At 40.8% G+C, this 26,571-nt stretch overlaps 1 protein-coding gene and 1 long non-coding RNA gene across 3 annotated transcripts in view; both read right to left on the reverse strand.

The window, feature by feature from the left end:
* LOC106963100 (uncharacterized) overlaps positions 1–1,770 on the reverse strand; it is a 5,086-nt gene extending 3,316 nt beyond the window's left edge. The window contains exons 1-3 of the long non-coding RNA XR_001428123.1: positions 1,732–1,770; positions 741–932; positions 625–660 (exon numbers count right to left, since the gene is read on the reverse strand). This is a non-coding gene — a long non-coding RNA (uncharacterized LOC106963100). The remainder of the gene's footprint in view (positions 1–624; positions 661–740; positions 933–1,731) is intronic.
* A 5,812-nt stretch (positions 1,771–7,582) lies between these two features.
* On the reverse strand, positions 7,583–26,049 carry pdcd6ip (programmed cell death 6 interacting protein). Of its 2 annotated transcripts, none has more exons than XM_015057827.1 (18): positions 25,722–26,049; positions 22,881–22,935; positions 22,718–22,787; positions 21,889–22,016; positions 19,810–19,963; positions 18,647–18,747; positions 16,720–16,836; positions 16,378–16,600; positions 14,253–14,376; positions 13,572–13,749; positions 12,125–12,236; positions 11,830–11,999; positions 11,224–11,472; positions 10,223–10,357; positions 10,011–10,105; positions 9,036–9,159; positions 8,737–8,945; positions 7,583–7,849 (listed from the first exon to the last, which is right to left on the reverse strand). In XM_015057827.1, the coding sequence occupies exons 1-18, from the start codon at positions 25,943–25,945 to the stop codon at positions 7,660–7,662; spliced, it is 2,658 nt and encodes an 885-aa protein (XP_014913313.1). In that variant the 5' UTR covers positions 25,946–26,049; the 3' UTR covers positions 7,583–7,659. The 2 variants fall into 2 exon arrangements, with proteins under 2 accessions (XP_014913313.1, XP_014913312.1); XM_015057826.1 differs by having other exon boundaries at positions 16,720–16,851.
* Between the last annotated feature and the right edge of the window lie 522 nt (positions 26,050–26,571).

Below are 26,571 nucleotides of genomic sequence, written 5' to 3' on the forward strand. Positions count from 1 at the left end.
ATAGTATAAAAGAAAAAAAAAAAAAAAAAAGAAAAAAGAAGGGGCGGCGAGGGGGGGGGGGGGGGGGCAATTTGCAACTTTTTCCACAACTGCAGCCTTATTAAAATCCTGTTAAATTAATTTCTTTACTCAAAGTTCTACAAATACCTTATTATGCCAGTGTGGAAAACATTTGTTGAGATTTTTGCAAGGCATATTTACAAAATCATTCTCAGCCTTTGGCATTTAAGCTTTAAATTGAGCCGTTTCTCCTGATCCTTCTTGATGCTTCTGCAACTTAAACGTAGTCCGCCTGAGGCCAAACTCTGCTGATTGGACTGAAGATGGAAAGGCACACACCTGCCTATCAAGGGTACGAGTGCAGGTCAGAGGTCAAACACCAAGCATGAGATCAAAGCAAAGTGTCTGTAGACCTCCAAGTTGGGATTGTCTTGAGGTATAAATGTGGGGAAGGAGCCACAAACATTTCTGCTGCTTAAATGTCCCAGTGAGCTCAGAGTATAAAGTATAAAGCAAAGGCTGTAAATACTTATGTAAACATGATTTTGTTTTATATTTTTCAGAAATTTGCAAAAAGTCTCAAACTTTTTCCCACGTTGTCATGATGCTGTGGATACTTTTTACCTTCCGCCTCACAGCTACGCACTGCTTTGTGTTAGTCTAAAACACACACACACACACACACACACAAACATAAAACACTCTTAAGTGGGTGGTTGTAGCATTATGGTTTTGATTACCTTAGTAAGCCGGTGACGACGTGTGATGTCTGTCTGCCGCGCAGACGCCAATGGGCGCGTCATTGATCAGGTCCGCTCAAAGGAAGGAAGTGGCTGAAGCATGAGACCCGAGCAGAAGAGCTCAGATCATTACAGGGAGTCAGCCCACTGCGGCTGGGGTCACGCAGGTGTTGAGCTCCGCCGGCTCATTTCCTGCCACAAAGCAAGACAGCCAATCAATAAGGCGGCAGAACAACTTCTGGAGAAAGCCACACAGAAACACAGAAACAATGAAAGGTCGGGGCGTATATATTTTTTTCTCTCTCGAAGTTGCCTGCTTTCTCCTGATGGCAGACACTGAGACAGCTGCATGCACATGTACACGCACACACACACACACACACACGCACACAGGTACACACACATACTATACAGTGACAGGTGCGGCATTGTTATGGCATGTCCAACTCTGGCAGCTTGTTTTCCTCTCAGACCTCTCACCCTGTGTGATGACTCAGAGACGGGGAGATGAAAGGACAGGCAGGGACACGGAAGAGGAGACATGGGGGGGAAGGAGGAGGACTCTGACAGGAAGGACTGCAGGGATAACTCAAGTGTAAAAAGGTTAAGTAAATGATACCAGCAATGCTATGTTAAGAGACCACTATGACCTCTGCTTGCCTGTCTGCATATGCAAATGGCTGTATATATGTCTGACCCTTTGTCCCATTAAAGCAGGTGGCACCAGTGATATCCGCTGTCCTTTCAGCAATATACACGCACACACATAGACACACACACATAGACACACACACACACACACACAACTGGTGCAGCTAAGTACTTTCTGAGGTGCATGCAGACACATTATAGGGGGGTTTCAAAGCACAAACAGGTGTTAAATATAGAAAATCCCCACTAGTAATAATTTTACCGCTATCATTTTGGCGCCCCCTCGAGCAGCACCCCAATGTGTCATATAGGACCTGGGTGATACGGCTGAAAAACTCACCACTATCCTTATCGATGATAATTATTGATTAGTTGTTTTTGTTTTAAACATCTGAAAAACTCTTATCCACAGTTTTCACTCCACGCCATTGTTTATTTTTAAGCAGCTTTGAGGCACTGCGGCGAAACTTGAAACTGCGCGAGTTACTCAATAGGTTGTTGCTAGACAACCAAAGAGCGAGTGAGTTGCTAGCTAACCGAAGAACGAATGAGTTAGTTGATTCCACCGGTCCTTCTTAGCTAGCCAGAGATGTTGAGCGGCTAATGGTGCGTTCACAACAAACGCGTTTTGAGCGTCAGGCTCGTCTGGTTTACATTCAAAGTCTATGTGGAGGCGCGTCGAGGGCCGTTGTGGCGCGTTTTGCGTCTAGCGCGTTGCGATTTGAACCGTTTTAGCGTTTTGAGCGTTCGACGTGTCAGTCCGGCGCTCCACATAGACATTGACGCTCAAAGCGTGTTTGTTGTGAACGCACCAAAAGTGCACATGTGTCGAACTTGAAGCGCCAGAAGCGTTTTCGACTAGTGTTAACTCTATGGAGTGAACGCGCCACGAAGCTTTTCCTCTGCCTACATCCCCCAGAATGCTGTGCGGGCCTAGGTCGGAGTTCAGGTAATATTTTCTATGTTAAATATTCTACTAGTTGTATTATCTATTGATATTGTTTACCGCGATATATTTTGTTTTTGATTTTTTTTTTCGTCCAGCCCTACAACATACCCACTTTTTGCGCCACTGCGCACTCACACACACACACACACACACACTCTCTCTCTCTCTCTCTCTCCTGTTCTGTACTGTCAGTCCCACTAAATCTATCGTGCTTGAAATTCACTCATCATATCAGGTGGCCTCGATGACACCAATGTGTGCACGCATGCAAACACACCCACGCATGCAGGAATAACAGCATGCTGGACCGGGCTCGATTATACAAGCGGAGCGGCTCAAAACCTGACAGGAAGAACAGGCACCGAAAAGGAAACATGAAAAAGAAATATAAAGGGCTTATTTGCTCGTGTTGTGTAAGCATGTTTCATCTTCCCACTCTCAGCCTACCCCTCACCCACACAGGTTAGATCCAATAGCTGGCGCCGGGCCCCTCTCTAAATCTCGCAAACACAAACATCTCTATGCGAAGGAATATTGCAGCCGAGCTCTTTTTCATAATCTCTCCTTCCCTGCACGCCCACACATGCACACAGAGGGAGGGGGCGAGGGGAGAAGATGGGGGGTAAAAATGGAGAGCTGGTAAAAAAGAAAATGAAAAGAGAGGAGGTGGTGGCTGTTTGGGGCGGGGGGAGAGGTGCTCTGGAGGTAGTTGTTATAGTAACTGTGTTTCTATACCTGTCAATCAGGGTTATTTCAGGCATCTTGCTTCAGTGAGGGCGAGATGCAGAGAGAGAAAAAAAAGCAGGAAAAACGTTCAGGACAAAATCTCTGAGGTAAAATTACCACCGTGGCTTTAAAGCTGCAACTGTGGATGAGTCTGTAGAAGGGATGGACGATGTGAGCTTAGCATTTTATCGCGATACATGTGGTAGCCATACAAATGATGATAAAAAGCTATTTATTACTTCTTCTTTTTTTAAGGTAGCTGTATGGCTGTGCACAGGACAGCACTGATAAAGCCACAAACACGACTCTTTGATATTTCTATCTTACTTAAAAAGATCTGACTTCTATCATGAAGCTGCACACAGTAACTGAATGTAATCATTTTTTCCAGTGTATCGATAATTATTGGTTCTCTCATTGAATAATCAGTGGAGAAAATATAAGAAAAAAAAAACATTAGCTGTTCATCATTGATTGAGATTTATTGAAACCCTGCTTATCCTCACATGAACACCCTGGACTGGTCACCAGTCCATCACAGAGACACGACCTCACACACTCTCATGTACGGACAATTTGGAGAAACCAGTTAACCTAATTGGAGTACCCAGGGAGAACCCACGGCTGCACAAGGATTAAAATACAAGATGTTCTTGCTGCAAGGCAACATTTTAATCTCAAACATACTTATCACTTTAACCTGCTAAATATGTAACCATTAATTGATTTAATTAGCTATTGTATTCAGCGTTTTAAGGCTGCTTCCAGCTCTCCTGCAGCAGCCGTCGGCCGCTTCTTTACACCAACCAGCAAAACCGACGTCGACATAATTGCGCTTAACCATTCCTTCCCATCTAAATGCTCTTCATTAGCTCTGTCCAACGCCATAAGACGTCCCACAGCTGTCTGCAGTAATTATTCATCTACAACACCTACCATTCAGGTGTTGACTCACGACGCAACTACGTTCGGCTTGTTCCCAAATTAGCCGAGCTGCTGCACACATAGGCACTCTGCAAATGACAAACAGAGCGTCCCTAATAGAGTATCTCTATTTAATTACCGACATCATAGCCAAAGAAAAGCCTTGATTCAGCCCCCACTATAGACCAACACATGGTGAGGAGGAGAGAGAAGCGATGAGACAAAGGAGTGGGGGAGTAAGAATAGTGCGAGCACCAATATGGCTGAGTGCTGAGTTTTTGGAGCCATTAGGCAGAAGGTAATTAATACCTGTCACCGCAGTTCTCCGTTCGCTGCCTTTATTCTCTTTCAGACCAATTAAAATATGACACTCCTCCGGTGGAGAACGCCTTGTTAAAATTAAACTCCTGAGACGCGCAGACACCTTTGATAAACATATCCAGAGCTACAATTGGCTTTGGCAGCAACGGCGCGCCGTATAGATAGAGAGGGAGCGGAGGAAAGAGAGAAAACGAGAAGAAGAACTAGAAGAAGGGGGGTGGGGGGAAAACATGGCAGCATCTATGTGTTGTGTCACTTCCAGTAGGAGCTGTTAGATCTGATTAAAAGCGTGCATCCATGAGAGTTTGACTCACGCAGAAAGTACACACTGGAGATTGACGCAAGGCTATGAGATGGTTGCGAGCCAAGAAGAGACGCTGACCAGTGTGGATGCCTCGCTGCTGCCAGCACCTCACAGCTTGGGCAGCAAGGACAGATGAATGGTAAGCAGAAACAGATGAGCCATGCGAGCCGCCGAAGACGGACAAAGACAGGTGGTGCGCAGAGGCTTTAAGAGCAGAGCGAGCCGCAGTGCGATGGGAAGGGGGAAACAAAGTGCGGGAGCAGGACTAAGTGAAGGTGGAGGCCTTTTTCTGGGATTCAAAAGACAGATGAGTGGGAAACAGAGAGGTGGAGTGATGGATGCAGGCAGGAGACCAGCAGCTTATTGCCAACATCTCCATGCATCCTTCCAGACATCACACTGCGCCGCCATCTGCCTCCCAACACACACACAGAGAAACACACAGGCACCGAAGCGCGCGCGCACTCACACAGAGAGAGAGAGAGAGAGAGAGAGAATATATGTGAAATCATTAGTGTCTCATGACACTGAATAAATATCCAGGGATGAGATCTGTCTTTAGAGAAATTACCTGCAGGGAAAATGTGATTGGATAGGATCGCGACCTCACTGCAACGTAATTTGCATGCCATCTAAATGGGATCTGACCTCGGTGCTGAGAGGGGGTCAAAAGGCCTCCGATTAGTTTGAGTGGGACGACGCTCTGATTGGATGAAAAGAAGCAGCAACAGCTGCAAGTGAGGCTCCGCTTTCCCCTGTGAGCTGCAGGACTGCCCTCTACTGGCGGCTCTGCATCAGCAGCGCTGGTCAGAAGTTCCAATCATATGCAGTTCTTTTTGGACTTTTATGAATGCTTCTTTTTTTCAACGTAGACTGATGTTACAAAATCCAACTTAAGCGGTTTTTGTAAACAAAAGTTTAAATTTTGAAATCCACAACTACAAAACTACACATACAGGCTCAAATATACACAAAGAAATTCAGTATTTGGATATGTGTCGCTTAAGAAGCTGCATAACAAGCTTTTGACTTGATTCTGATATCTGTTGTCTTATCAGCATTATTAGTCATTTAAATAAGTTGATCTTCAGGCACATATGTTGCCTTTTAAAGACTGTAAATCCCCCAAACAGCATCTCAGTTGACTCTCAGTGTTTCCAAGGTTCAGCCATCCAGATGTTGACTTGAGATGCTTTTTTTTCTAATTCTAACAGCATCACAGCCCCACAGCATAATGACAGTTGTTAGGATTTTCAACTCCTCTAAACATACGTCTTATTATGGCCAAACAGCTACATGGTTTCTGCAGAAACCATGTAGCTTGTTCATGTTGGAAGCTGGACATTGCAGTCAGGACTGAAGGTTTAAGTTCTGGGATTCGTGCTGCTTTGTTTGCTGTTTTTAAACTCACTTCTCAGTGGACAGCGATAAAACTTCCAAGTTCACCACTAGAGCGGGTGACCCATTTACAGAGGATTTGGTCCTTGAAATGGGCATCATTGTCTTACGTTTTCCCCTTCGTTCACAACCCGCTTTCCTGTCACATAAAGGCCATTAGTGCCGATTAAACCTTTTAAAAAAGACAAATGCACAATAAATCCAGCCTTGTTCAGTCAATTCCTGCTTCTAAAACTTGAGTAGGAAACATGCTTCATCACTACACCATGAACTACGAATGTTTCAAATAATTCAAATTAGCGATGAAAATTTGGGCCAATATCGATATCAGATATCAATATTGCTGTTAAGGTAAATAACCGATGCATATACTTCACTAATCTTTCGACACCTTGGGGGGAAAAAAACAAAACAAAAAAAAACGACCGCACAGCTGACTTCTCAGTGCTTTGTTGCTTCAATTAAACTACCCACAATCCTTTTCTGCATCACAATCACATGACCAAACAAACTCCACATGTCTGAGCCAATCGCCTCCTCCTCCAGAAACAAACAGGATAGAAATAAATAAATACTGGCTGTTAACTTCGGCTCAGTTTTATCGAAATGAGACTGAAATACTAAAAATTGACTACGGTAATACCGATACTGGCGCCAATATTTTGTGCCTCCCTAATATAAAACGAATGAGATTCCCACCAACAATGAGCGAAGTTAAATTCAGACCAGCCTTGTTCCTCATCCAAAACACATAAAGCATGTAAAGATACACAAACCTCCGACTGGTTGTTGTCTTTTTTTTAATCACATTAGAGCTGAAGAATAAAAATAAAAACATAGCATGAGATGGCAGCACACAGATGTTTTTAGTTAACCACATACAGAGTTTTATTTATACATATATTTATATAATAATCATCATCTCTCCCACTTGTACAGCCTCTGATTGTAACACAGAAATAAACCCACATTCCCTGGGCGAAGGAAAGAAAACAGAAAGGTCATCCGTCATCACCTACAGTAGAAAAACCTACAGGGCCATCTGCTTTTATACATGAGTGAGGCATCAGTATTCATTACAAAAATAGGATTATAGTTGGTAGAGAAGCAGTGAAGTTTGATTAACTGGGCGAGGGAGTGACTCGAAATGACCACTCACCCAGACAATAAAGACAACCCTCCAAACCAGGAGCCTATCAGAGATTCGTCCATGAGTGTTCGTACAGCAGTCCAGCTCATTCAAGGAGTCAGTATCGGCGGGAACGGGTTAGAGTTTAAATTAATCAACTAAAACGCTGGAAAAGAGAACAGAAGAAAAGTAAACCTCAGGAGGAAAGTGGCTGGGATTAGTGGAGCGCAGAAAGACGAACTAGTTTAGAAAAAGTGCCGTTCAAAAACTGGAGAAAAAAAAAGGCAAAATTAAACAAAAAGGGGATTTGAAATTACTAAAGTTGAGAATTTTATTTGGAAAAAAGTGCAAAGCAGCTCTGAGGTCCCCTGTCCTGCAGCTGCTGTTGGTGAGAAAAAACAAACAAACTAAAGTTTAAGATGAAGAGGGGATGATTGAAATGAAGTGTTATTGCTGAGGATATTTTTTATTTGGTGTTAACATGTGAGAAGAGGAATGAGGGGGATGAAGAGCAGAGTTATTGTTGGGGGTAGTAGGGCTGCTGCTGGGGGGGCTGCTGCGGGTAGCCAGGGTAGGGCTGTCCTGCAGGGGGCGCTCCGGGGTATCCGCCCTGCCCCGGGGCGGCCTGGTAGGGCATGTAGGGCATGTTGGGCATGTTGTACTGGCCATAAGTGTAGGGGTTGTAGCCCATAGGCATCTGGTAGAATCTGCAGCGACAAAATACAAGACAAGGTGAGATGTGTTTGAGAAACGTCAACATACTGCAGTAATTCAGAACCAAAATATGTTTAAAATGAAGAAATGTCATCAATAACACCTGAAACTTGTTTCATTACATATTTTGTCTTAAAGTTATTTTTAAAAATTTCTGGAAATGAAATTTATTACTTCTAAGAGTTGAGAATATTGTTAAAGGTGATGCATTACGCTTCCTTGAACAGGTTAGGGTGGGTCTATGGGCTATAAAAAAAAACAAATCAAACAAACATGTTCATCACATTTCTGAAAAAAAAAGTTAGATAATGAAGTTTTAGTCTGCTCAGTTCTGCCCATTTTGATCTCCTATAAGAAGCCTATAGCCTTCTTATAGGAGGCTATAAGAAGACATTTACGCTCGCACATGAAAACGGCTGCAAACAGATGCACATTTATACAACCATACATTTTTGAAAAGCAGAAGTGAAGCCTCCTGCACAAACAACAAGAAAGCAGAAAGTGGTTTCTGAATGGTGAGTCAATAACAAAACACTCGTCTTTTCCAGCAGCCATTGTACAGCAGTAAAACCAGCTGACCACTTCTGCTCGAGTCCCACTTGGGTTGCTGGGTAACAGGTTGCTAGGTAACAATGCAGATTCTTTTAAAGGGCAAATTTTTCACACACCAAAAAGCATCAACTTATTGCCAAAAAACAGATGGATAGTTTTAAGCGCTTTGCCTGTTTTAAAAGAAGTCGACCCAACTGGAAGTAAAATAATTATGAAAACAAATCTATTTTGCAAAACAGCCTCCCTTTAAAATAATTAAACTCTGACATCTGGTTCAATTTTCCAACTAATTTTGATCATTCTTATGTTGGAAATAAGAAAAACTCACCCTTGGTAGCCTTGGTAGGTGGGATAAGGTGGTCCTTGTGCCTGTGAGGGAGGGGCCATAGGTGGAGGGTTACTGGTAGGAGGCCCAGTGGGTGTTGGTGTGGTGGGGGTGGCGGAGGCTGCCTGGGGGGTGAAGCTGGGTGGAGGTGGCCTGGAGGGAGGCTGAGGTTTTTGCTGGGGCTGCTGCTGGACTTGCTGAGGTTGCTGGGCCTAGAGTAAGAAACAAACAGAGGAATTAGAACGTCAGGGCGAGGATACGTCAAAGGTGGACTTGGCCGTTATTAGCTTGTGATTCCTTACAAAGACGGTTCTGGGAGCAGGGGTCGGACCCGGGGCGGGAGCTGGGGCTGCCGGTGTGGACTGGTAGGCGGGAACGTTGAAGTTTGGAGCACTGGGCTCTCGGGCGATGCTCTGCTGCAACTCCCTGAAACGGGAAGTAAAGCGTTACGATGAGCTCTCTGCTGGGACGTCTCCAACAAGGCTTTTACCGAGTTGGGCCGTCATAAACAAAACGTGCAAAAACTCCATAATTCTCCACCATATTTGGACAACTATGAAAATAGAAAGTTTAGTAATGACAGATATTTCCACATCAGGAAGAAAGGATGGATGGACATAACATGTAGAGAATGTCTGGAAATGTAAACTTTTTCCAAATTCACTTCTCGAGACCTAGAAAATAGTTCCAGGATTAGGCCTGTTGAAATAAGTAATAAATCAATTAACCACATGATAAAGAAAAACAAGCTCAATCATTTCCATTCACAGGATTTATTGTTTTTTCTTTTTCCTTTCTTTTGACCAAAAGTCTTCAGTCTGGTGAATTTAGTCTCTTTATTTGAAGGACAACTTTTTTATTTATTTATTTTTTTGCAGATTTTATTTAATTTTTTCAGCTGTGTTGTTTATTTATTTTGGATATGACATGACATGTCTTATAGCTCCAGTGTTAAATGTTCATTAGAATTCAAAGAGTATTGATTTTTGGGAAATCAATTATGCCATTACTATTATGATACTTGAAAATGGTTTGAAAACAACAATATTATCGTTTATTGCAACAACCTCTGGGACAATTTATGAAATATTTGTTACAATAACAGGTAACAAATATTGTCATTCGGTGCATTTTAAAGAAGACAAAGTCTCTCACTTTGCTTTAGCTTGAAGTTAAAAATGTACAAATATGACAGCCAGAACACAAGAAGCTTCGTGCTCCTGTTCACGCTCTGCTTTCTCTGCCAGCAGTCATGAAACGCTCCAGTGAGTACGTACTTGAGCAGCTCATCACGCTCCGTCTTGCGAGCGAAAACGATGTCGCTGCATTTGTTCTGGAACTTGAGCAGGATTTCTGTCAAGTCGTTGTAGAACTGAGGAGAGACAAAGAGGGAGAACAAAGATAAGCGACCCGGTTTGAAGAGAACGAGAAACAACGGCGCGACGAGCGTCGCCGCGGTCGGCGTGTGCGGACGCCGCGGAGCGGGCACCTTGGTGCCTTCGCGCAGGTTGTTGCAGATCTCGACGTAGCTGTCGTGAGCGGAAGCCAGTTTCTTCAGAACCTCCTCCCTCTGGTTGGCCTCGTTGTTGGACTGCTTCAGGCTGCTGAACTCCTGGTGGGCCGTCTGGGGAAGCAGCCAGACACAATCAGAGCCATCAATCTGGAGGTGAGCGCCTCTCACCACAGCTATTTATACAGGTCCCTGCAGATTACGCTGCAGAAACATTTTAAAAGTTTCTGCACCTGTACTTTAAAATGCTTACACGGATTTCTTTTTGTTTTACAGGTTCCAGCAGGAAGATAAGCTTTTTAAACTGTTTGTTTTAGCAACAGAGAACAATGCAGGCATGTGGCAATGAAGCAAAAGCAACATCAACCTGATTGCAACTAGCAATTATTTTAGTAATCAATTAATCTATTGTTTATTTTGACAACTGGATGAAAAAAATGACACATTCTGCAGATTTTTACGCAATATTAGAAATGCATACAAAATTAAAACAATTACATTTCTTTTTGAAATAAGAAAAACATTTTACTGTCTAAAATGCAAAACCATCTGCATTACTTTACTCTAAGCTTGATTGTGGCAAAGGATACATCAAAAGCCAAAAAAAAAAACATCAACTGGTAAAAAATCTCAGGCTTTTCTGCTCGACTTATCAATGAAGCGGAGGATTGATATGCTGATACTTTTGTTGATTAACCAATTAATAACTAGAAAGCAAAAGAGGATTACAAGGTGGGTTTTTTGCTCAATTTGAACCAGGTACCACTTGAGTTTTGGGTAACTTTTAATCTTAAAGGAATAATGCATGTATTTTTCTTTACATTTTTGGCTTAATTACTGCTCTGGATATGTTGTTCTCTCAGAAAACGGCCTCTTATTTTTGAGTTCGTACACTCCAGTTAATCGATTACTATATCGGTTGACGATTATTTAAATAATCGATTGATCCGATTAATCGCTTCAGCCCTATTGGTGCGTACCTGAACTTGCCCCAGCAGCTCTTCCTGCTTGGAGAGGCTGGCCGACACTTTCTGGTTGTAGCTCCCGTACGACTGGTCGAGCTGGGAGAGCGACAGCTGCTCCTCGTTTATGGCTCCGTCCTGGGCGAGCGCCTTCAGGAAGGTGGTCGACATGTCGAACGTCACGGCTTTGATTTCCCCCTCCAGCGTCTCTCTCTCTTTCTTCACCTCGTCCAGCTGGGCCAGCAGGGAGCGCAGCACGTTCACGACCTGCAGACGGACAGGAAGGCGTTTTTATCAATCCGACCACCCGGCTCTATCAGGACGGCTGCAGACCGCAGCACGTCAACACCTTGTCTTTTCCCCCTAAGCAGGGCAACATTGTAGCTGGAGAGACGTGCACTTCTTCCCTTTGCTCTTTCTCAGTTCTGCTTGCTAAGTTGTTTAAGCTCCCCAGCGACACACAATGCCAAGTCAGCAAACAATATGAAAAATGGGTCGGAAAAGGCCATAAAGCACACAATGTCCTCAGGGTTTACACAGAAACTGCCTGACAGTCCTTAAAAACTAACCAGAATTATAGAAACGAAAGTTTGGCATCACGCAGTGTAAAGAGGACAGACAGACCTCGCTGCCCTGCAGAGTCCTGGTGGGGTTGGCCGAGGGGATGGCGGCGTTCAGCTCGTTCTCGGGTTTACACAGCAGGGCGATCATGTCGCACTGGGCGTTGTAGCGGTCCCTGACCACCTGGTCGGCCTGCACTGCCTTGTCCAGGACGTTGCGGAAGTTGGTGCCCTCTGGGAGACGGGAGAGAGTTGGGGAGAGGAAGGGAGACAAGAGAAGAGAAGCACGAGTGAATGAGAGGTCACAAAGAAAAGAAGAGGAGTTTGGAGAGCGTAGAGCGAAGGTGATGGAGGCGGACCTGCACGAAGCGGCTTGTACAGATCTCCAGACGGGGTTCTGTTCCAGCGCTGGTTGAACTTGCTTCTCAGCTCGTTGTCTGTCGTCTCCTCGTCGTCAAGCATTTTCAAAGACTGAAACATAAAAGCAGACTTTACCATCATAAAAATATATATGTAAAAAAATAAATATAACATTCCTCCATGTACAGTATCTTGCTAAAACATTTCAAGGTTTCTGCAGGTTTTACAGACTCAAGTGTAAGACTTCCAGGGAAGTGAAGGAAATTAAAGACAGAAATGTTTGAAGTTTAATCTGTCCACAACTTTATTCCTGTCTGCTGCAGTCCTTCATCTGCATGAAGCTCAGGGTCTCTAATGTTCTCCAACAAACCACTGCCTTTCTACTGAGATGACGTCACACACTGGTGGACTATTAGCTACCCATGTTTTCCACAAGGTAAAGCGCTAGAGAACTGACTATGAATGCAAATCAGAACTTCCCAGATTTAATCTGCAGAAAGTTTTAAAAGCCATCCATTCCTTTCTAATCACTTCATAATTGTGCACTATTTTGTATTGATCTATTGCATAAAAGCAGAATAAAATATACTGAAGTTTGTGGTTGTAACCTGATAAAATGTGATTTTTGTTCCCAAGGCAGTGCAATCCCAACTGCTTTTGACGGAAACTCGTTTCTAGCTGCATCTCTAGCAAACTGATTGAAAGTTGCTTGAGCAATTTATGACAGAAATTTTTAATTTCTGAGATTTTCACAGATGCACAGGAATATTTTTAGCAGGAGATGGAAATTTGTAAAAGTTGTGTGTTACTTTCTTTGCGTAAATATTCAACTATTTGCAGGATGGCATTTGTCTGTTAAAAAAGCTAAGATTTTTTCACACATAAATTTAAAAAAAGATTTAAAAAATTATCGCATTTCAACTTTTAACTTACACTCCTTGTACTTTAAAACCCGTTAAGGGGATTTATTTATTTATTTTTTTTAATTTTCGTTTTTGGCTTAGACTTTTCAACTTCGACTACAAACCTGGAAGCTGAATGTGTTTTATGTTTTCCTCCCATCTGTTTAATTGTTTGTGAGCAAGATGTTAAAAACACGCTGGCTGGAGATGATAAGACTGATCGTCCTTGGCCCAGAGATCAGTGGATTAAATTCTGCGATGATTCTGATCTGGGACTCACGCCATTCGGAATGATTCTGAGTTTTTGGTATTAATTTGCTTTTCTGGCAGCCTTGGCAGAGACCGCCAGCAACTGACGCCGTCCAAGCCAGCTATTAAAGAGAATTACATTCTCATGCTGCTTTCAAGAAAGCAAAGCCATATGGCAAACATGCTGTCTGAAGCCTGCAGTTCTAAAAGTCTCTTTACTTTCAGAAACAGATTTGGGACTTGAATGAAAGGTGAGACGAGTGCAGTGAAACTGGCTGAGCGTTTTCCCACCGACCTCGTCCAGGATCTCTCTGTTGCGAGTCAGCAGCTCAGGCAGGTCTCTGATGAGCTTCTCGATGTTCTGCAGTCCTCCTTGCTGCACGATTGATCTGGACTTCTCAGCAATGGATTGTGGGATAGAGTCTCCAGACAGATCCTCCAGGGCAGCAGGCAGGTTCAGAGAGGCCAACACCCTGACAGAGTTAAAGACAAGCCGTTACCACAGGGCTTTGTTAGTTTTTAATGTTTTAAGTCGAAAGCCACAAAGACGTTGTATTTTGTGGAAACATTTTTAAAACAAACTTTTGTACAATGAATATGAAGGCAAAAAAACTTAGTAAATGGGAATATATTGTTTGCACATATTTTTTAGGAAGATATAGGGCATATATCTGTAAACATCAAACATTTATGCATGGAGTTTTTTTCAATTCTTGAATTCAGTTCAGGAGGCCGTCAAAAGTTCTCCAGAGGGCCACAAATGGCCCCTAGGCCGTACATTGGGCACCTCCTGGTTTAGAGTTTCTAAGAAACGTCTCAGGGAAGTGAACTAATAAACAAAAGAGCTTTTATCCGCAGTGTAACAGTACCTGCTGGCCCATCAGGGCGTGAATTATTAATATGCTTACAAACTGTGGTGCGTGATGCTCTGCACAAGTGAATGCAGAGCATCTGAGGGAAACAACCTTCATCGTACCCGTTGCAGAGATTGGTGGCCTCCCTCATCGTTCCCACCAGTCTGTTCACAGCGTCGGCCTTCCTCTGACCGTAGATGCCCATGGATTGCTGAACAGCCATGGGAACCATCTTCTCAAATAGATCTGACGAGAAAAGACAAACAGTTTTAGGCAAATGTATAGTTAAACACATTGCACAAAAGGTTTAAAAACAGGTCTACATAATAGCAGATTGGTACATAAGGCAGCAAAGTTACACAGATATAAGTGCTTCTAGCAGATAAATCTCTAATTGTGACGTTTTAACACTCAGGGTTTCCCCCAGAAAACTTGCTAAGCCCGATGGTCGGGGAGTCGAGGCGGTCCACCGGTGGTCCACCGTGTTTTTGTATATCATAATTCCTCACAGTAAGTTGATGTAAATATCCATACAGGTCAGCCTGAGTCCAGTTTGAGTGAAAGGAGGCGCGTGCGATCTGCACTGAGGTAAAGCAGCGGCAGCACGCGAGGCAAAGCGCAGAGGAGCCAGCGATGTGATTGGTCCGCGCGCTGTCGGGTTTAAATGCATAAACTATAAACCTATCCATTATAAACCTATCCTTTAGGAATAAATCTATAAATCTGATCTGCTAGTGAAATGCTAAGAGCAAAAGTGACGCTTGCAGCCCGGGTTTAAAAAAAAATATATATATTTTTTTTATTTTTTATTTTCCTAGAAAGGTAAACGAGCAACGCTTAGCCTGGCGGCGGGGCTAGTAAAGCATGGCGGGCCGCCAGGCTTATAATACACTGGGGTAAACCCTAAACACTTATATAACAGAAGTAAAACCATAAATAAAGGTAGTGAGAAACTGAAAAGATACCACAAGAAACACACTTTACAGCAAGTAGCCAACTAGTTTCTGTGAAATCTGATTATTCCTGAACCTTTATTTAATCCACATTGGGGGGGGCGTCACAAACTTGTAACCACTATGAACTGTGAGGAGTGATATGGGAAAGCAAAGACAGTAGAAAGTATGCAGGTGAACAGAGCAGAAACACAAAACAGTGAATTATCCTGAATTATCAGCAAATCTGGTACAGGTAACTGAGGATGGTGCACAACTACTTTGCTTATATTCAAAGCAGATTTAGACGGCAACACAGAGCCGAGCCAGATGGAGGGAAAATTCTAAACAAGTTGTGCAGGTTTCTTTCAGTTCAATGCTGAAGGTTGTAACTCTTAACACGTTTTGGTTCTGCAATCCCAGCTCAGCGATTTTAAAGCATCACACAGAGCCGGTGATCTCAGTGGACCGACTCTTATTATGAAGGAAGAAAATAATGTCTGAAGTTCAAAGTTTGGTCTCAAACTCATGTTCTTTATTATTAAATACTTACAGATCCAGCAACATTTCGTCCCTTCCTAAAATAATTGCCTAAGTCTTTTTCCTTTTTTTTTTTTTTTTTTGCCTAAAACATCTTTTGGGAACAAAATGTGGTGATTTTCTAAAAAGGACTCAGGCCCATTATTTTAGGAAGGTGACAATATAAATTTGGACTGAAGCAATTAATCTCGATTAATTGTGATTAACTGATTATTGAAATAATCATCAATTAACTTAGTAAATTGATTAATCATTAACTAGAGTGTACAGACTCAAAAAAAGATCAGAGTCAGAGAAGCAATTAAGCCAAAACTGTACAGAGATATACATTTAAAATGACAAAAACCTTAATCTTTAATTAGGATCAACACAAAACTCCTGAAGGTGCATAGTTTAAGCTTCACCTGGTTCAAATTCATCAAGCACCTTTTGCTATGCAATTATTAATGCAAAAAAATATATATATATATAAAAAGATCAGTCCCACACACCACTGATGTTAAATCAAGCAGAAAGGGATGAACTCAGATGAATCCTTTGCTACAAATGATCAGGTGTTCTCTAAAGGAAACTTTCTATTGCATTGTTGGCAATAAACTGTTTATTTTCTTAATTATTTTCATTTTTTATGCATTCCTAGTATTGTATAAAAAGATTTAAATGAAAAATCTACAGAATGCACCAATGTTTTCATCTGATTAATCTACTGATCGTCTGTCTGAGTAATCGATAACTAAAATAATCGTTATTCTCCAATACGGATACACAATCATACCTGTGTATTTCTGGCTGAGTGGAGGTGTGATCGCGGTAGCTTTGACCAGTGCCGCCTTGCCGATGTGCTCCAGGTCTTTGACTTCGGGAACGCGGTCGTGGTAGATGAAGTCGTTGTCTTTCTTGGCGGCAGTGAGCGCTCGGTTGATCTTGTCACTCAGGTCCTTCACGCTCACGTATTCGTCGTAGCGAGACGCGACGGTCTTCACCAGCTCTGCTGCGTGCTACAGGGTTAGACAATTAGCTTCATAAATATAATGCTAACTTTGTTCCTCATGTTTTCTTTTTGCTTAATTGCTTACAGCATGTTGACAAAAGCAAGCTTTGGTTAAATTTTGTTTACCTGCAGACGAGCAATTTCCTCCCCAAAACGCTTCTTCTGCTTGGCGAGGATGCTCTGATGCAGCTCGGCGTGGGCCTGCATGATGCAGTGCTTGGCTGCCAGCACCGGCAGCACTTCCTGAAAATAAAAATACTGACCAGGGAGAGGCAACCACAGAGCAACACGCAGGCACACAAACATGAATATGCGCACACACACACACACGTGCGTGACAGCAGGGGGCAACCAAAAGGAGAGAAACCCACACCAGCAAGGTCAAATCACAATCGGCATCGTGACAGCCAAATCACAAGTAGGCACGAGCAGCGAGGGGGCGTGCAAACATGGCAGAGCACGACACAAGCACACAGACGTACAGACAACGAGGGCCGCCACCAACACGAGGGATGCAGGAGAAAAAAAAAAAAAAAAAGACAACGGGAGAGAGAAACAGAAGAGGCCATGAGTGTTTAACCTTTCAGCAGAAGCTGCTACACCTCAAAGAAACACCCAACAACTCTTCATGTTTGTGTGTTATTGAGACTTTCAGCCACAACACAGACACTGCTCTCTGAGCTTGGCTTTACAGACCAGGTTAAAGTCATAAAACTCAAGATAGAGAGAAGTGGATTTCATCTTCACTTAAAAAACTATTACAAACAGAAACACCATAATCTATTTTTGGCATCAAAGGAAAAATATTAAACTATGCAGAAAATGTATTTAATCAAAGTTAGTTTATTTTTTTTTGTTTATAACTTCACAAAGCTCATTATAAATTATAATTTTGGATTGATTTGCTAAACACTGAGCAGTAGTTGGATAAAATAATCCAGAGTAAAGTCTGAGATGAGATTATTAAGGTATGCTAACCTGTAAAAAAAAAAAAGGTTTAGGACTTAAAAACATTTATTTTAATTACTTAATTGCAGCAAAATGAACTGGAAGTTAAACGCTGTGTGAAGTAGAGTTTAACGAGTAACTGTCAGATGTCCCAGTGCAAGTGAATGCAGCACATAATGATGTGCAGCGCTTCCCCTCCAGGGAGAGAAGACAGCCAAGCACAGCAGCCTACTGTTTAATGACTGTAACAGACACCCCTCCTCCACATGTTGCTGTTTGTAAAAGAAAAAACAATGACATGTATATTCTCCGGGATAGACGTTAAAGAACGACTCAAAATAAACAAACAATAAATAAATGTTATGGACGGCATATTTACAGCTGTACTAAATAGAATATTACTTATTTTCTGGAATCAACACTGTGAAATCAAGTTATTGTTACTAAAAGCTTTCAAGGATTTCATAAAGCCTTAAGCCTAGTTCTAATAAAAAATAAATTCTCTAAGCATCTTCCAGTAGAAACTGGAGCTCGCAAAGTTAAAGACGACTAACTTTCTGACAATAAATACGCCATTAAAATATGAAATGCAATTAAAATGCATCATTTGTGCCACTAATTAATTTAATTAGTTACTCTGCTTAAGTAGAATAATACAGATTGGTATGTACACACACACACATATACATACATATATATATATATATGTGTGTGTGTGTGTGTGTGTGTGATACCAATCTGTGATTAAAACTGACTAATTTTAAAATATTGAACAGCTTTTTTTAATTTCAATTCACTTGACCTTCAAAATAAAAGCTTGCAGCATGAAGCTTTGCATTTTTTTTAAGCTGCTCATGATTTGACGGTGAGAAATCAGAAAGAAAACAGCTCAGGTTTGGTTTAGTTAAAACCGTCCAATAACAGTGAAAACAGGATGAAAAAGGACCAATGAGAACAGAGAGTCTAGAACAGTCCCACAACCCGTCTCACACGAACAAGAACAACCTGACACACAAAATCCGTCACACAGAGTCCAACGTCTGCACGTCTTCGTCGGCCGTCTAAGCGGTTACGCCGTGCGACTCCGGTCAATCTGGAAGCTTACCTTTGGAAGGTTGTCTTTGTACTGACACTGCTTGAAGGCTTCGCCGTAAAAATCTGCGGCCTGATTGGCCAGCTTTGCGATCACAGCGTCTTTCATCCGGTCTGTCGGGCAAGCAAAAACATTTTACAGTCAACGAACAAAAAAACAGATATTAGGATTCTCAGGAGGAGCTGCACTTATAAGCAAAAAAAAACAAGTATATAGTAGAGCTGAAACAATTAGATTAACTGATTAAGATAATTCTCAACTCGTTTAGTAATCGAACAATCGCTAACTGGAGTTAAAAAAAAAAAGACTAAAATATGTCATTTAAAAAAACACTATCAGAGCAGTAAAGAAGCTAAGATTTAAGATGGGTGGGAAAAAACCTCTCTCCATAAACATGTTCTGCCAGGAACTTCTCAAATTGGTTCACATTAATTTTAAAAGTATTTAACTGCAGGGGAATCCTTTGCAACAAATGAACTCCCATATACTAAAGGAATACCTTTGCTTTTCAGGCAACAAAATGTTTATTTTCTCATTTCACAAAGGGATTGATTAATTTGTAGTTGGGGTTTTTTTGCCATGTTTTATGCATTTACAAAGACCTGCAGAATGTGCCAATTACTTTTTAATCCAATTACTCGATAAATTGCAAGAATAATCAATAGAATACTCAATTACTTAAATAATTGCTTTTGATCAGCCGTATTGTAAAACTACTACAATTCTCTGCCTGTCCAAACTAACACATGCATTATCTCATCACAGAGCAAAAACTTATTTACGAGTAAAACGTGAACTCGGGAGATTACGTATATTTTTAGAAAGAGGGCTGACTTTCTGGTGTAACGTTAAAAAAAACACTTTTATATAAACGTCTAATGAGCAGCTCTGCAGACAGAATCGGGGCAGAATCTGTGTGCAGCCTGGATCAAAACAGCCTTGGAAATTAATCAAGACAATAAAAATGCAGAGCTGTGTAATTAGAGAATTGCAAAGTTTGCTGTACTTGGTAAAAAAATAAAATAAAATAAGTGCAAGTTATTTTGTGATGCACATTTAAAAAAGTGCAACAGGAGTTAAAATGTGCTGGGACATCTAAAAAAATAAAGGAAGAAAAAAAACAACTGAACAGCGGCAGTAGGAGAGCAGTGCGGTGTCAGTCTGGCCTTCAGTACCTGAAGTGGCTTTGAGGAAGAAAACCTCCTGGGCCTGGGCCAGCATGATGGTGCTCAGAGTTCCTACGGTCTCAGGACAGATGTCCATGGTCGGCTCTCTGCTCAGCGCAGACAGCACTGTGTCCTTGATGTGACTAAACGCTCCACTGGCCAGCTGGATGAACACATCGAGATCGAGTTCAGATTTTAAAATTACAACTTTCTGCAGCTCAAACAACTCATTTCAGGAGGAGTACAGTAACTGGAAATCAGCAGCCGATCGCAGTCGGCACATTTTCAGCTTGATCCAACACATCTCGCGTCAAATCTAGTTGAAAACTTTAAAAATCCGACCCTTTTCCTCCCGTTAGTGAACGCATCTTCCATTAATGTCACTGGGTGGCATTGTCAACAACACTCCTGCTTTTACAGAGGGAGGAAGAGTCAAAGACTCAAACAACAAGAGTCTTATTTGGTGTTTGTTTCAGTAACATGGTGAAACATGTCGGTGAGAATGAGAGAGAGACTTTTTAACCTGAATCAAATGGATGCATTTCTTCAGCGTTTCGTCTTACGTTTAAGAGTTATTCATTTGATTGAGGTGTGTTGGAGAAGATCTGCATCAAAAGGTTTCAGGATATATTAGCTTTTGGAAGGAAAATTAGCAGGACTGTGTGGAACTGCATGCAGGAGGGGAAAAGCAGCCATTTGAATCAGATGTGTTGGACTGGGGATAAATCTAGAAGTTGCATATTGTGACCTTGAGGACTGCAGTTTGAGACTCCTGCTGCAGGGAATACACACCAAAACTGTTTTAATCACTCTAAGCACTAAAAGTTTAAAACATCAAGTTCATATTTTGTCTTTGTTTTAAAATAAAAATGGTGGCATTACATCTGCTCCTAAATATTTATTAACTCAAGGAAGGAATCCAAAATAATATTCTTAAAAGCTATTCTTGTATCTTTTTACCTTACGGTTCCTAAAGCAAAACTGGCATCAAGAGTAAAGCTACATAATTTTTGGAGTGAAATAATAATTGGAAAATATTTTTCCAAGTGTTATGAACTTGCAGTTTTCTTTTGCCAATGCAATACTTAGTCAGTTGGACAGAGTCTCGTGGCAGCAGATGCTCACATCACAAATAAATGGCACTGCCCAAAATACTGAAGGTCACAGAGTGATGAAATCACTCTGTGATGGAAAAAAAAACAGGCAGATATCACAACTGAAATCACCACTGAAATATTTGCAATTATCACCAATGTAAAATTTTCGAATATTATGCAATCTTTGTGAACGGCTCAAAGTTTTTCCAAAGATTTTTTTTTTTTTTTGTAAAAATCAGCTATTAAATTGCAATCAGTGCATCTCCAAGTTCCCAACTTCTGGGACAAATACAAGGACTGCCCACTGACAAGGTGCGACTCCCTGCAGCAGTAACTTACCTGGATGACCTTCAGTGAAACTAAAAAAAAAACAAAAAAAAAACAGCTGTTGCCAAAATAAGTGAAGTAGTAAAAAGCTTTCTGGGATCTTTTAGAATATATAGTTGCTAAAATCCTCCTCAGTTGAAAAAAAAAAAAGAAAAGAAAAAAGAGCTGCCTTACCGAATGGGATTTTATTTATCACCGGACATCTCTGATGATTTTAAAAACTAATATAGCTGATTGAACCCACTGTGTCCAAATTATAACAAGTAACTCGGGGTTGGTTGACTCCAGTCCTCAAGAGGTTGGGCCCTGGCATACTTTAGATGTACCCCTGAATTATATGAACGGTTCTTCAGCTCTCTCCGAGAACCTGGTGAAGTGCTGAGAAGGTAATTCAGCCGTACGGCTCATCTGCATTGCAGCAGGGACAAAAATAAGGATGCTGGTTCTTGAGGGCTGGAGTTGGCCACCGCTGAAAAACTATTAAAGTTGTGCAACATCAGCAGTTCTGCTGTTGTGTTTCTTTATGGGTTAAAACCTGTGTCTCATGAGGCTGGGTTATGAAAAGGTTCAACAATATTTCTTTACTCTCGTATATTTAAGTATGAGCTTCCAAAAATATAAAACTACACAAACAAAAAAAAAAATCAAATACTACTGCACAGACCTGATAGTATTTAGCGGCAGCTTTGAGACACTCGTCGTTGTCAATGTTCTGCTCTGTGGCGATCTGACTGGCCAGAGCTGCACAGTTGAACAACACGCACGTCTTCTCGTAACCCAAACTGGCCAGAGCTGCAACACAAACACAACTGTTAAAGCAAAATCATCTCTTGTCTTAAACGGATTACATTTATTTCCCAGTAACCTTTTATTTTGATGTCAGAAGTCATGAACTTCCTTATTTGACACAACAAAGATTTGTGTGGAGTGGAGCAGTGTCAAACCCCTGACCTCCAGGGAAATATTTAGATGGTGTCTCTGCCAAAACACTTGAATCCCATAATTAGGTCATTAGCAGGACTCTATTGAGCTCGACTGCTTGCTGAGGAGAAAACTTGATCCTTGAGCCCTTAAGGACTGGAATTTGACACCACTGTGTGGGCCAAAGTTCACCGAAAAGATTCATGATGCAGTCATGAATCGGTCTTTAATAATTCACCAACAGGAACAAAACGTTCAAATGATGACAGAGTTGGGACATCAGAGAGGAACAATGTTTACAACGAAAGATTTAATACAGTCTTTGCAGCTTTCTTAAGAACACAAACTATTCAGATAAGGTACAAGACATCTTTGGCTATTTTTAGGCTGGCTAGGACATCTGATTTCGAGGACAAAGTGAGTGCTGTAAAGCTTTGTTTCTCACAGCATGAAAGACACAAAAAGGGTAACCAAATACAGAAAACCAAATGTGCCACAAGGGCTGAAAATTGAATGCTAATGATTGCCTGTTATTTTCTTGACACAATTATGTTTATTGCAGCATTACTCACAGAGCTTGACGGAGCCACCGAACAGGGATCCTTTATCAAAGGCATCCTTCCATGTGAAGGTTAGGCAGAGCTGCAGAAACAAAAGCAGGCTTTGTTTTTCCAAGTTCCTCTCCATTTAATGAAGCGTTCAACCCAGAGTCATATGCACTGCTCAATCAATTACCTGGTTTTCAGAGAAGGGAAACTTGGGCTCAATGGAACACAGTTGATCGTAGTATCTGCGGACAAAAAGAGAAAGCAGAATCAAAACACCACTCGGTTTTACACTGCGTTTCAACCATACAACAAGTCTCAATATTGTTCTAAATAAATAACATGTAACCTGTAAAACAGCCACGGGCTGACATGTGAGCGTCAGGTTTCATGATTGATAGATGTGACGCAACAGTGGAGTGCTTTGAGGAACTGCTGCAGTTAGGAATCTGACAATGACTCAGGGAAAAAATGACAAAGGAAAAACTTTTGACCTTAGTATACCTGTGAGGTGATGTCAACAGTCCATTTTTAGCTTTGAGATACAGACAGTCAGGGAATCCCCTATCACTGGGTCACCAACCCTTCTTTTCTTAAAGAGTTGTGTGTTTCCAGCACAAACACACACGTAGGGAGCTGTGCGTTCACACAGGAAAACTGAGACGAGGCGTGCCTTGTGGCTGAACTAAAGGGAGAGAGAGAGGGGAAAAAAAATGTCCCAGCAAACACTGGTCACCAGGGTAACACTAAGCCGTCTGTGAAAAGACCCGTCGCCGTGACTACGACCGCTGAGGACCGAGGAGCGACAACAGCAGCAGGCGATTCATCGCAGACATGTTAGTCTCAAGAGAACTGCTCATATAAGCATATATTTATAAAAAAACAAATGTAATTTAGACAAAAGTAACACCTAAATTAATAAAAAACAACTTTGAAACAATAATTTAGTTACTGCTCTAAGTTATTGGCTCTGATCTGTGATTTTCTTTTCTTTATTCACAAATGAGGATAGTCTTGTAATTCTTTTATTTTTATATGGATTCTTTTATTTTTAAATGACAACTACCTGAGTACCTCTTTTAATATGGAATAGTTTTATAAGTTTGTCATAAAAAAAAAATAAAAAAAAATAAAAACCATAAAGTAAACAGGAAGTCTGTGTTGATCAGGAAAAGCCCAATTTGCGCGTCTCTAATTCTACCTCTTAATCCAGTTGATAGAAAAACATCAGGGAAGGAAATAAATTTCAGAGCCAAGATATTGGACATAAAGATCCATCTATAATTTAACCTGGCTGAAATGGATTTAAAGTCTTGGCCACAATGTCAAATCACAGATAGCGTGACAGAAGTCATGTGACCAAAAGGTGAGTAATTGCTCTGCACTGCACTGCTCCCAGTTGTTAACTATAAGAAAAATTATGGTGCCAGAAAATCATTTTTAAAAAAGAAACTTCTGGTGGCACATTGGTCCAGAGTAAAATAATATGATCACAAAGTAAAAAACTGGAAGACAATTTGAAATATAAATACCAACATATACAGCCTGGGCTTTATGTTCAGAGTGTGAGTCAGAACGATCGCTGAAATAAAAAGGGCAAAGGTTTTTTGTATTATAGATGTCTGTTAATATTAAGAAATAGTTTTCAGACAGAAGAAGAGCGTCCAGTCACTAATATGAGGCGTCAGTCATTGGGAAAAAAAAAAAAAGATCAGCTACACTAAATAACAGAGCAGCTAATAACAATCTGGCCACAAACATGGAGAGGATACAGAGAAACTTTGTTAAAGCCCAGGTGAAGCTTGTGTACACTTCCTTTATGCAAAGAGGCTGGAGCAGGGACATTTTGTTAACCATATCTGACTGATAGGACAGTGAAGGGACTTTCTTTTTTATGTTAAAATACACAGTCAGACAGCAACACATCTGTCAGTATTGCTTTAGATTAATTTATATGGCTAGGCTTTCCACTGACTTATTAAAGATGATTTTTTATTACATATTTTAATGTCATTCCTAATTTTCCCCCCACAAATATTCATATACTTCTTGCACATTTAATGTAACATTACTCTCACAGCATTGTGCTATTTTATTGTTAGTTTGCTCTTGTTTAAGTAAATGTACATTTTAGTTTTCTTTCTTTCTTCCTCTTTTCTTCCTTTATTATTTCTTAGCTTTCTTAAATTTCTTTACATTTATATGCATTTACTTTTCCTTCAATGTCTACCATAGTATAGCTCATTGTCTGTTTACTTTTTTATAAAATAGTCACCTGTTTTTAATCTTGTAGAAAACATTTTGTGTTGTCCCCCACTGTGTATGAAAAGATGTGTATAAGATTCACTGAGTGAATGTCAAATTTATGTCCCTGCGTTTCAACTTGAATGACATTTTTTTCTTTTTTATTATTCTTTAAGTTTTTTTGTTTTGTTTTGTTTTTTTACTACAATTTTGATTTTTACTAGTTAAATCTTCATGTTTCCATTACAACGTTGACAGTAAAACGTTACTACTGTAAGAGTAAACTGTTTTCCTTTTAATAATTCATTGACCGCCTGGCTGTTGATGTTGACCAGGAATGACTAAGCTTAATGATGAAGGCTGGGGTTTGTATAATGCTTACACTAACTGTATGTTTATTTTGATTTATGTTGTTATTTCTGAGCATTGAGTAATAGCTTCTGTGTTTTGTGTTACATGTGGGAGAAGCAGTTCAAGTGAAACGAGGTGTAATATGACTTATTTTAACAGAGCATCTAGAACAATGAACTCCTAAATTGACACGGATAATTAAACTTGTTAAAAGTCAACTAGTTTAATTAACTGATATATATTTACTAATCAGTCAGAGACGTCTTACTAGTGTCAATAAATCTGCAGTTGTAGCTTTTTAGCTATCATGTTAGCAGCTAAAAGCTAACCTCTGGGTGCGGCAACTAAGCCAACTCAAGAAGCCAATAGTTAAATGATGTGTCCATTCATTTTGACGTTTATTAGTTAATTTTTCTGTTTCTAAGTGAGTTTTTACCTCAGTAAGATTTCCAGGGAGCTCTCGTGTTTGTCGAGCGGCCTTCCCAACGCGCTCTTGCGGAGCTTGTTCAACTCCTCCACGGCTCGAAGGTACTCTGACTGCTCGTCCCCCGCTGGATACGAGGCTGTAACAAACTTCGACAGCGGCTTCACCAGATCAACCTCGGAGGACTTTTTCAACGGGACTGAAATAAACGCTGCCATTTCGGCCCGTGGACGCATTAAACGAGAAAAGAAACAGGCACCGAGATCTTGAGCAAGGAACACAAACAACGGCCACCGACCCACTTCCTGGATTCTGACAGAGAACGTCAATTACGTCATGGACAACGGTGAGACCCACTGCGCAGACTCAGTAACGTTTTACTAACGCCTGTTTCAACACGCACAAGAAAGGTACAATATATAGCTTAGGACTATAAATATAATATAAATTCAGTATTTCATATGTCAGTGTGAAATATTTGCTTATTTTTTCAGCTTCGTTTTTTTATTTTTTAAAGTAAAAAAAAAAAAACTAAAAGAGGACACTGGGTGTATAAAATAACAAATTAAGACAAATGGCCTAAATCCAATATTTAAAGAAAGAAAAATTAATAATATAGTAAAAAAGGCATTTTTTAAGATATATTCAGTGTTATTGTTCTCATTCCATCCACTGACTCATTTATTTATATTTTAATTATTTTTGGTTTATGTCTACATAAATGAAGTGAACATCTTCTACTATTCTAAATACCAAAGTGTTTTAAAATAAAATAAAACGGGCAACAACAGAGCACTCATGTTGTATTACTGGCACTATCATTTTGTAACTGGGTATTTTTCAGTCAAGTCAAGCATAACAA

This window comes from Poecilia latipinna, unplaced genomic scaffold, assembly GCF_001443285.1.
Source record: "Poecilia latipinna isolate Pla-1442-1.1 unplaced genomic scaffold, P_latipinna-1.0 Scaffold1494, whole genome shotgun sequence".
NCBI lineage: Eukaryota > Metazoa > Chordata > Actinopteri > Cyprinodontiformes > Poeciliidae > Poecilia > Poecilia latipinna.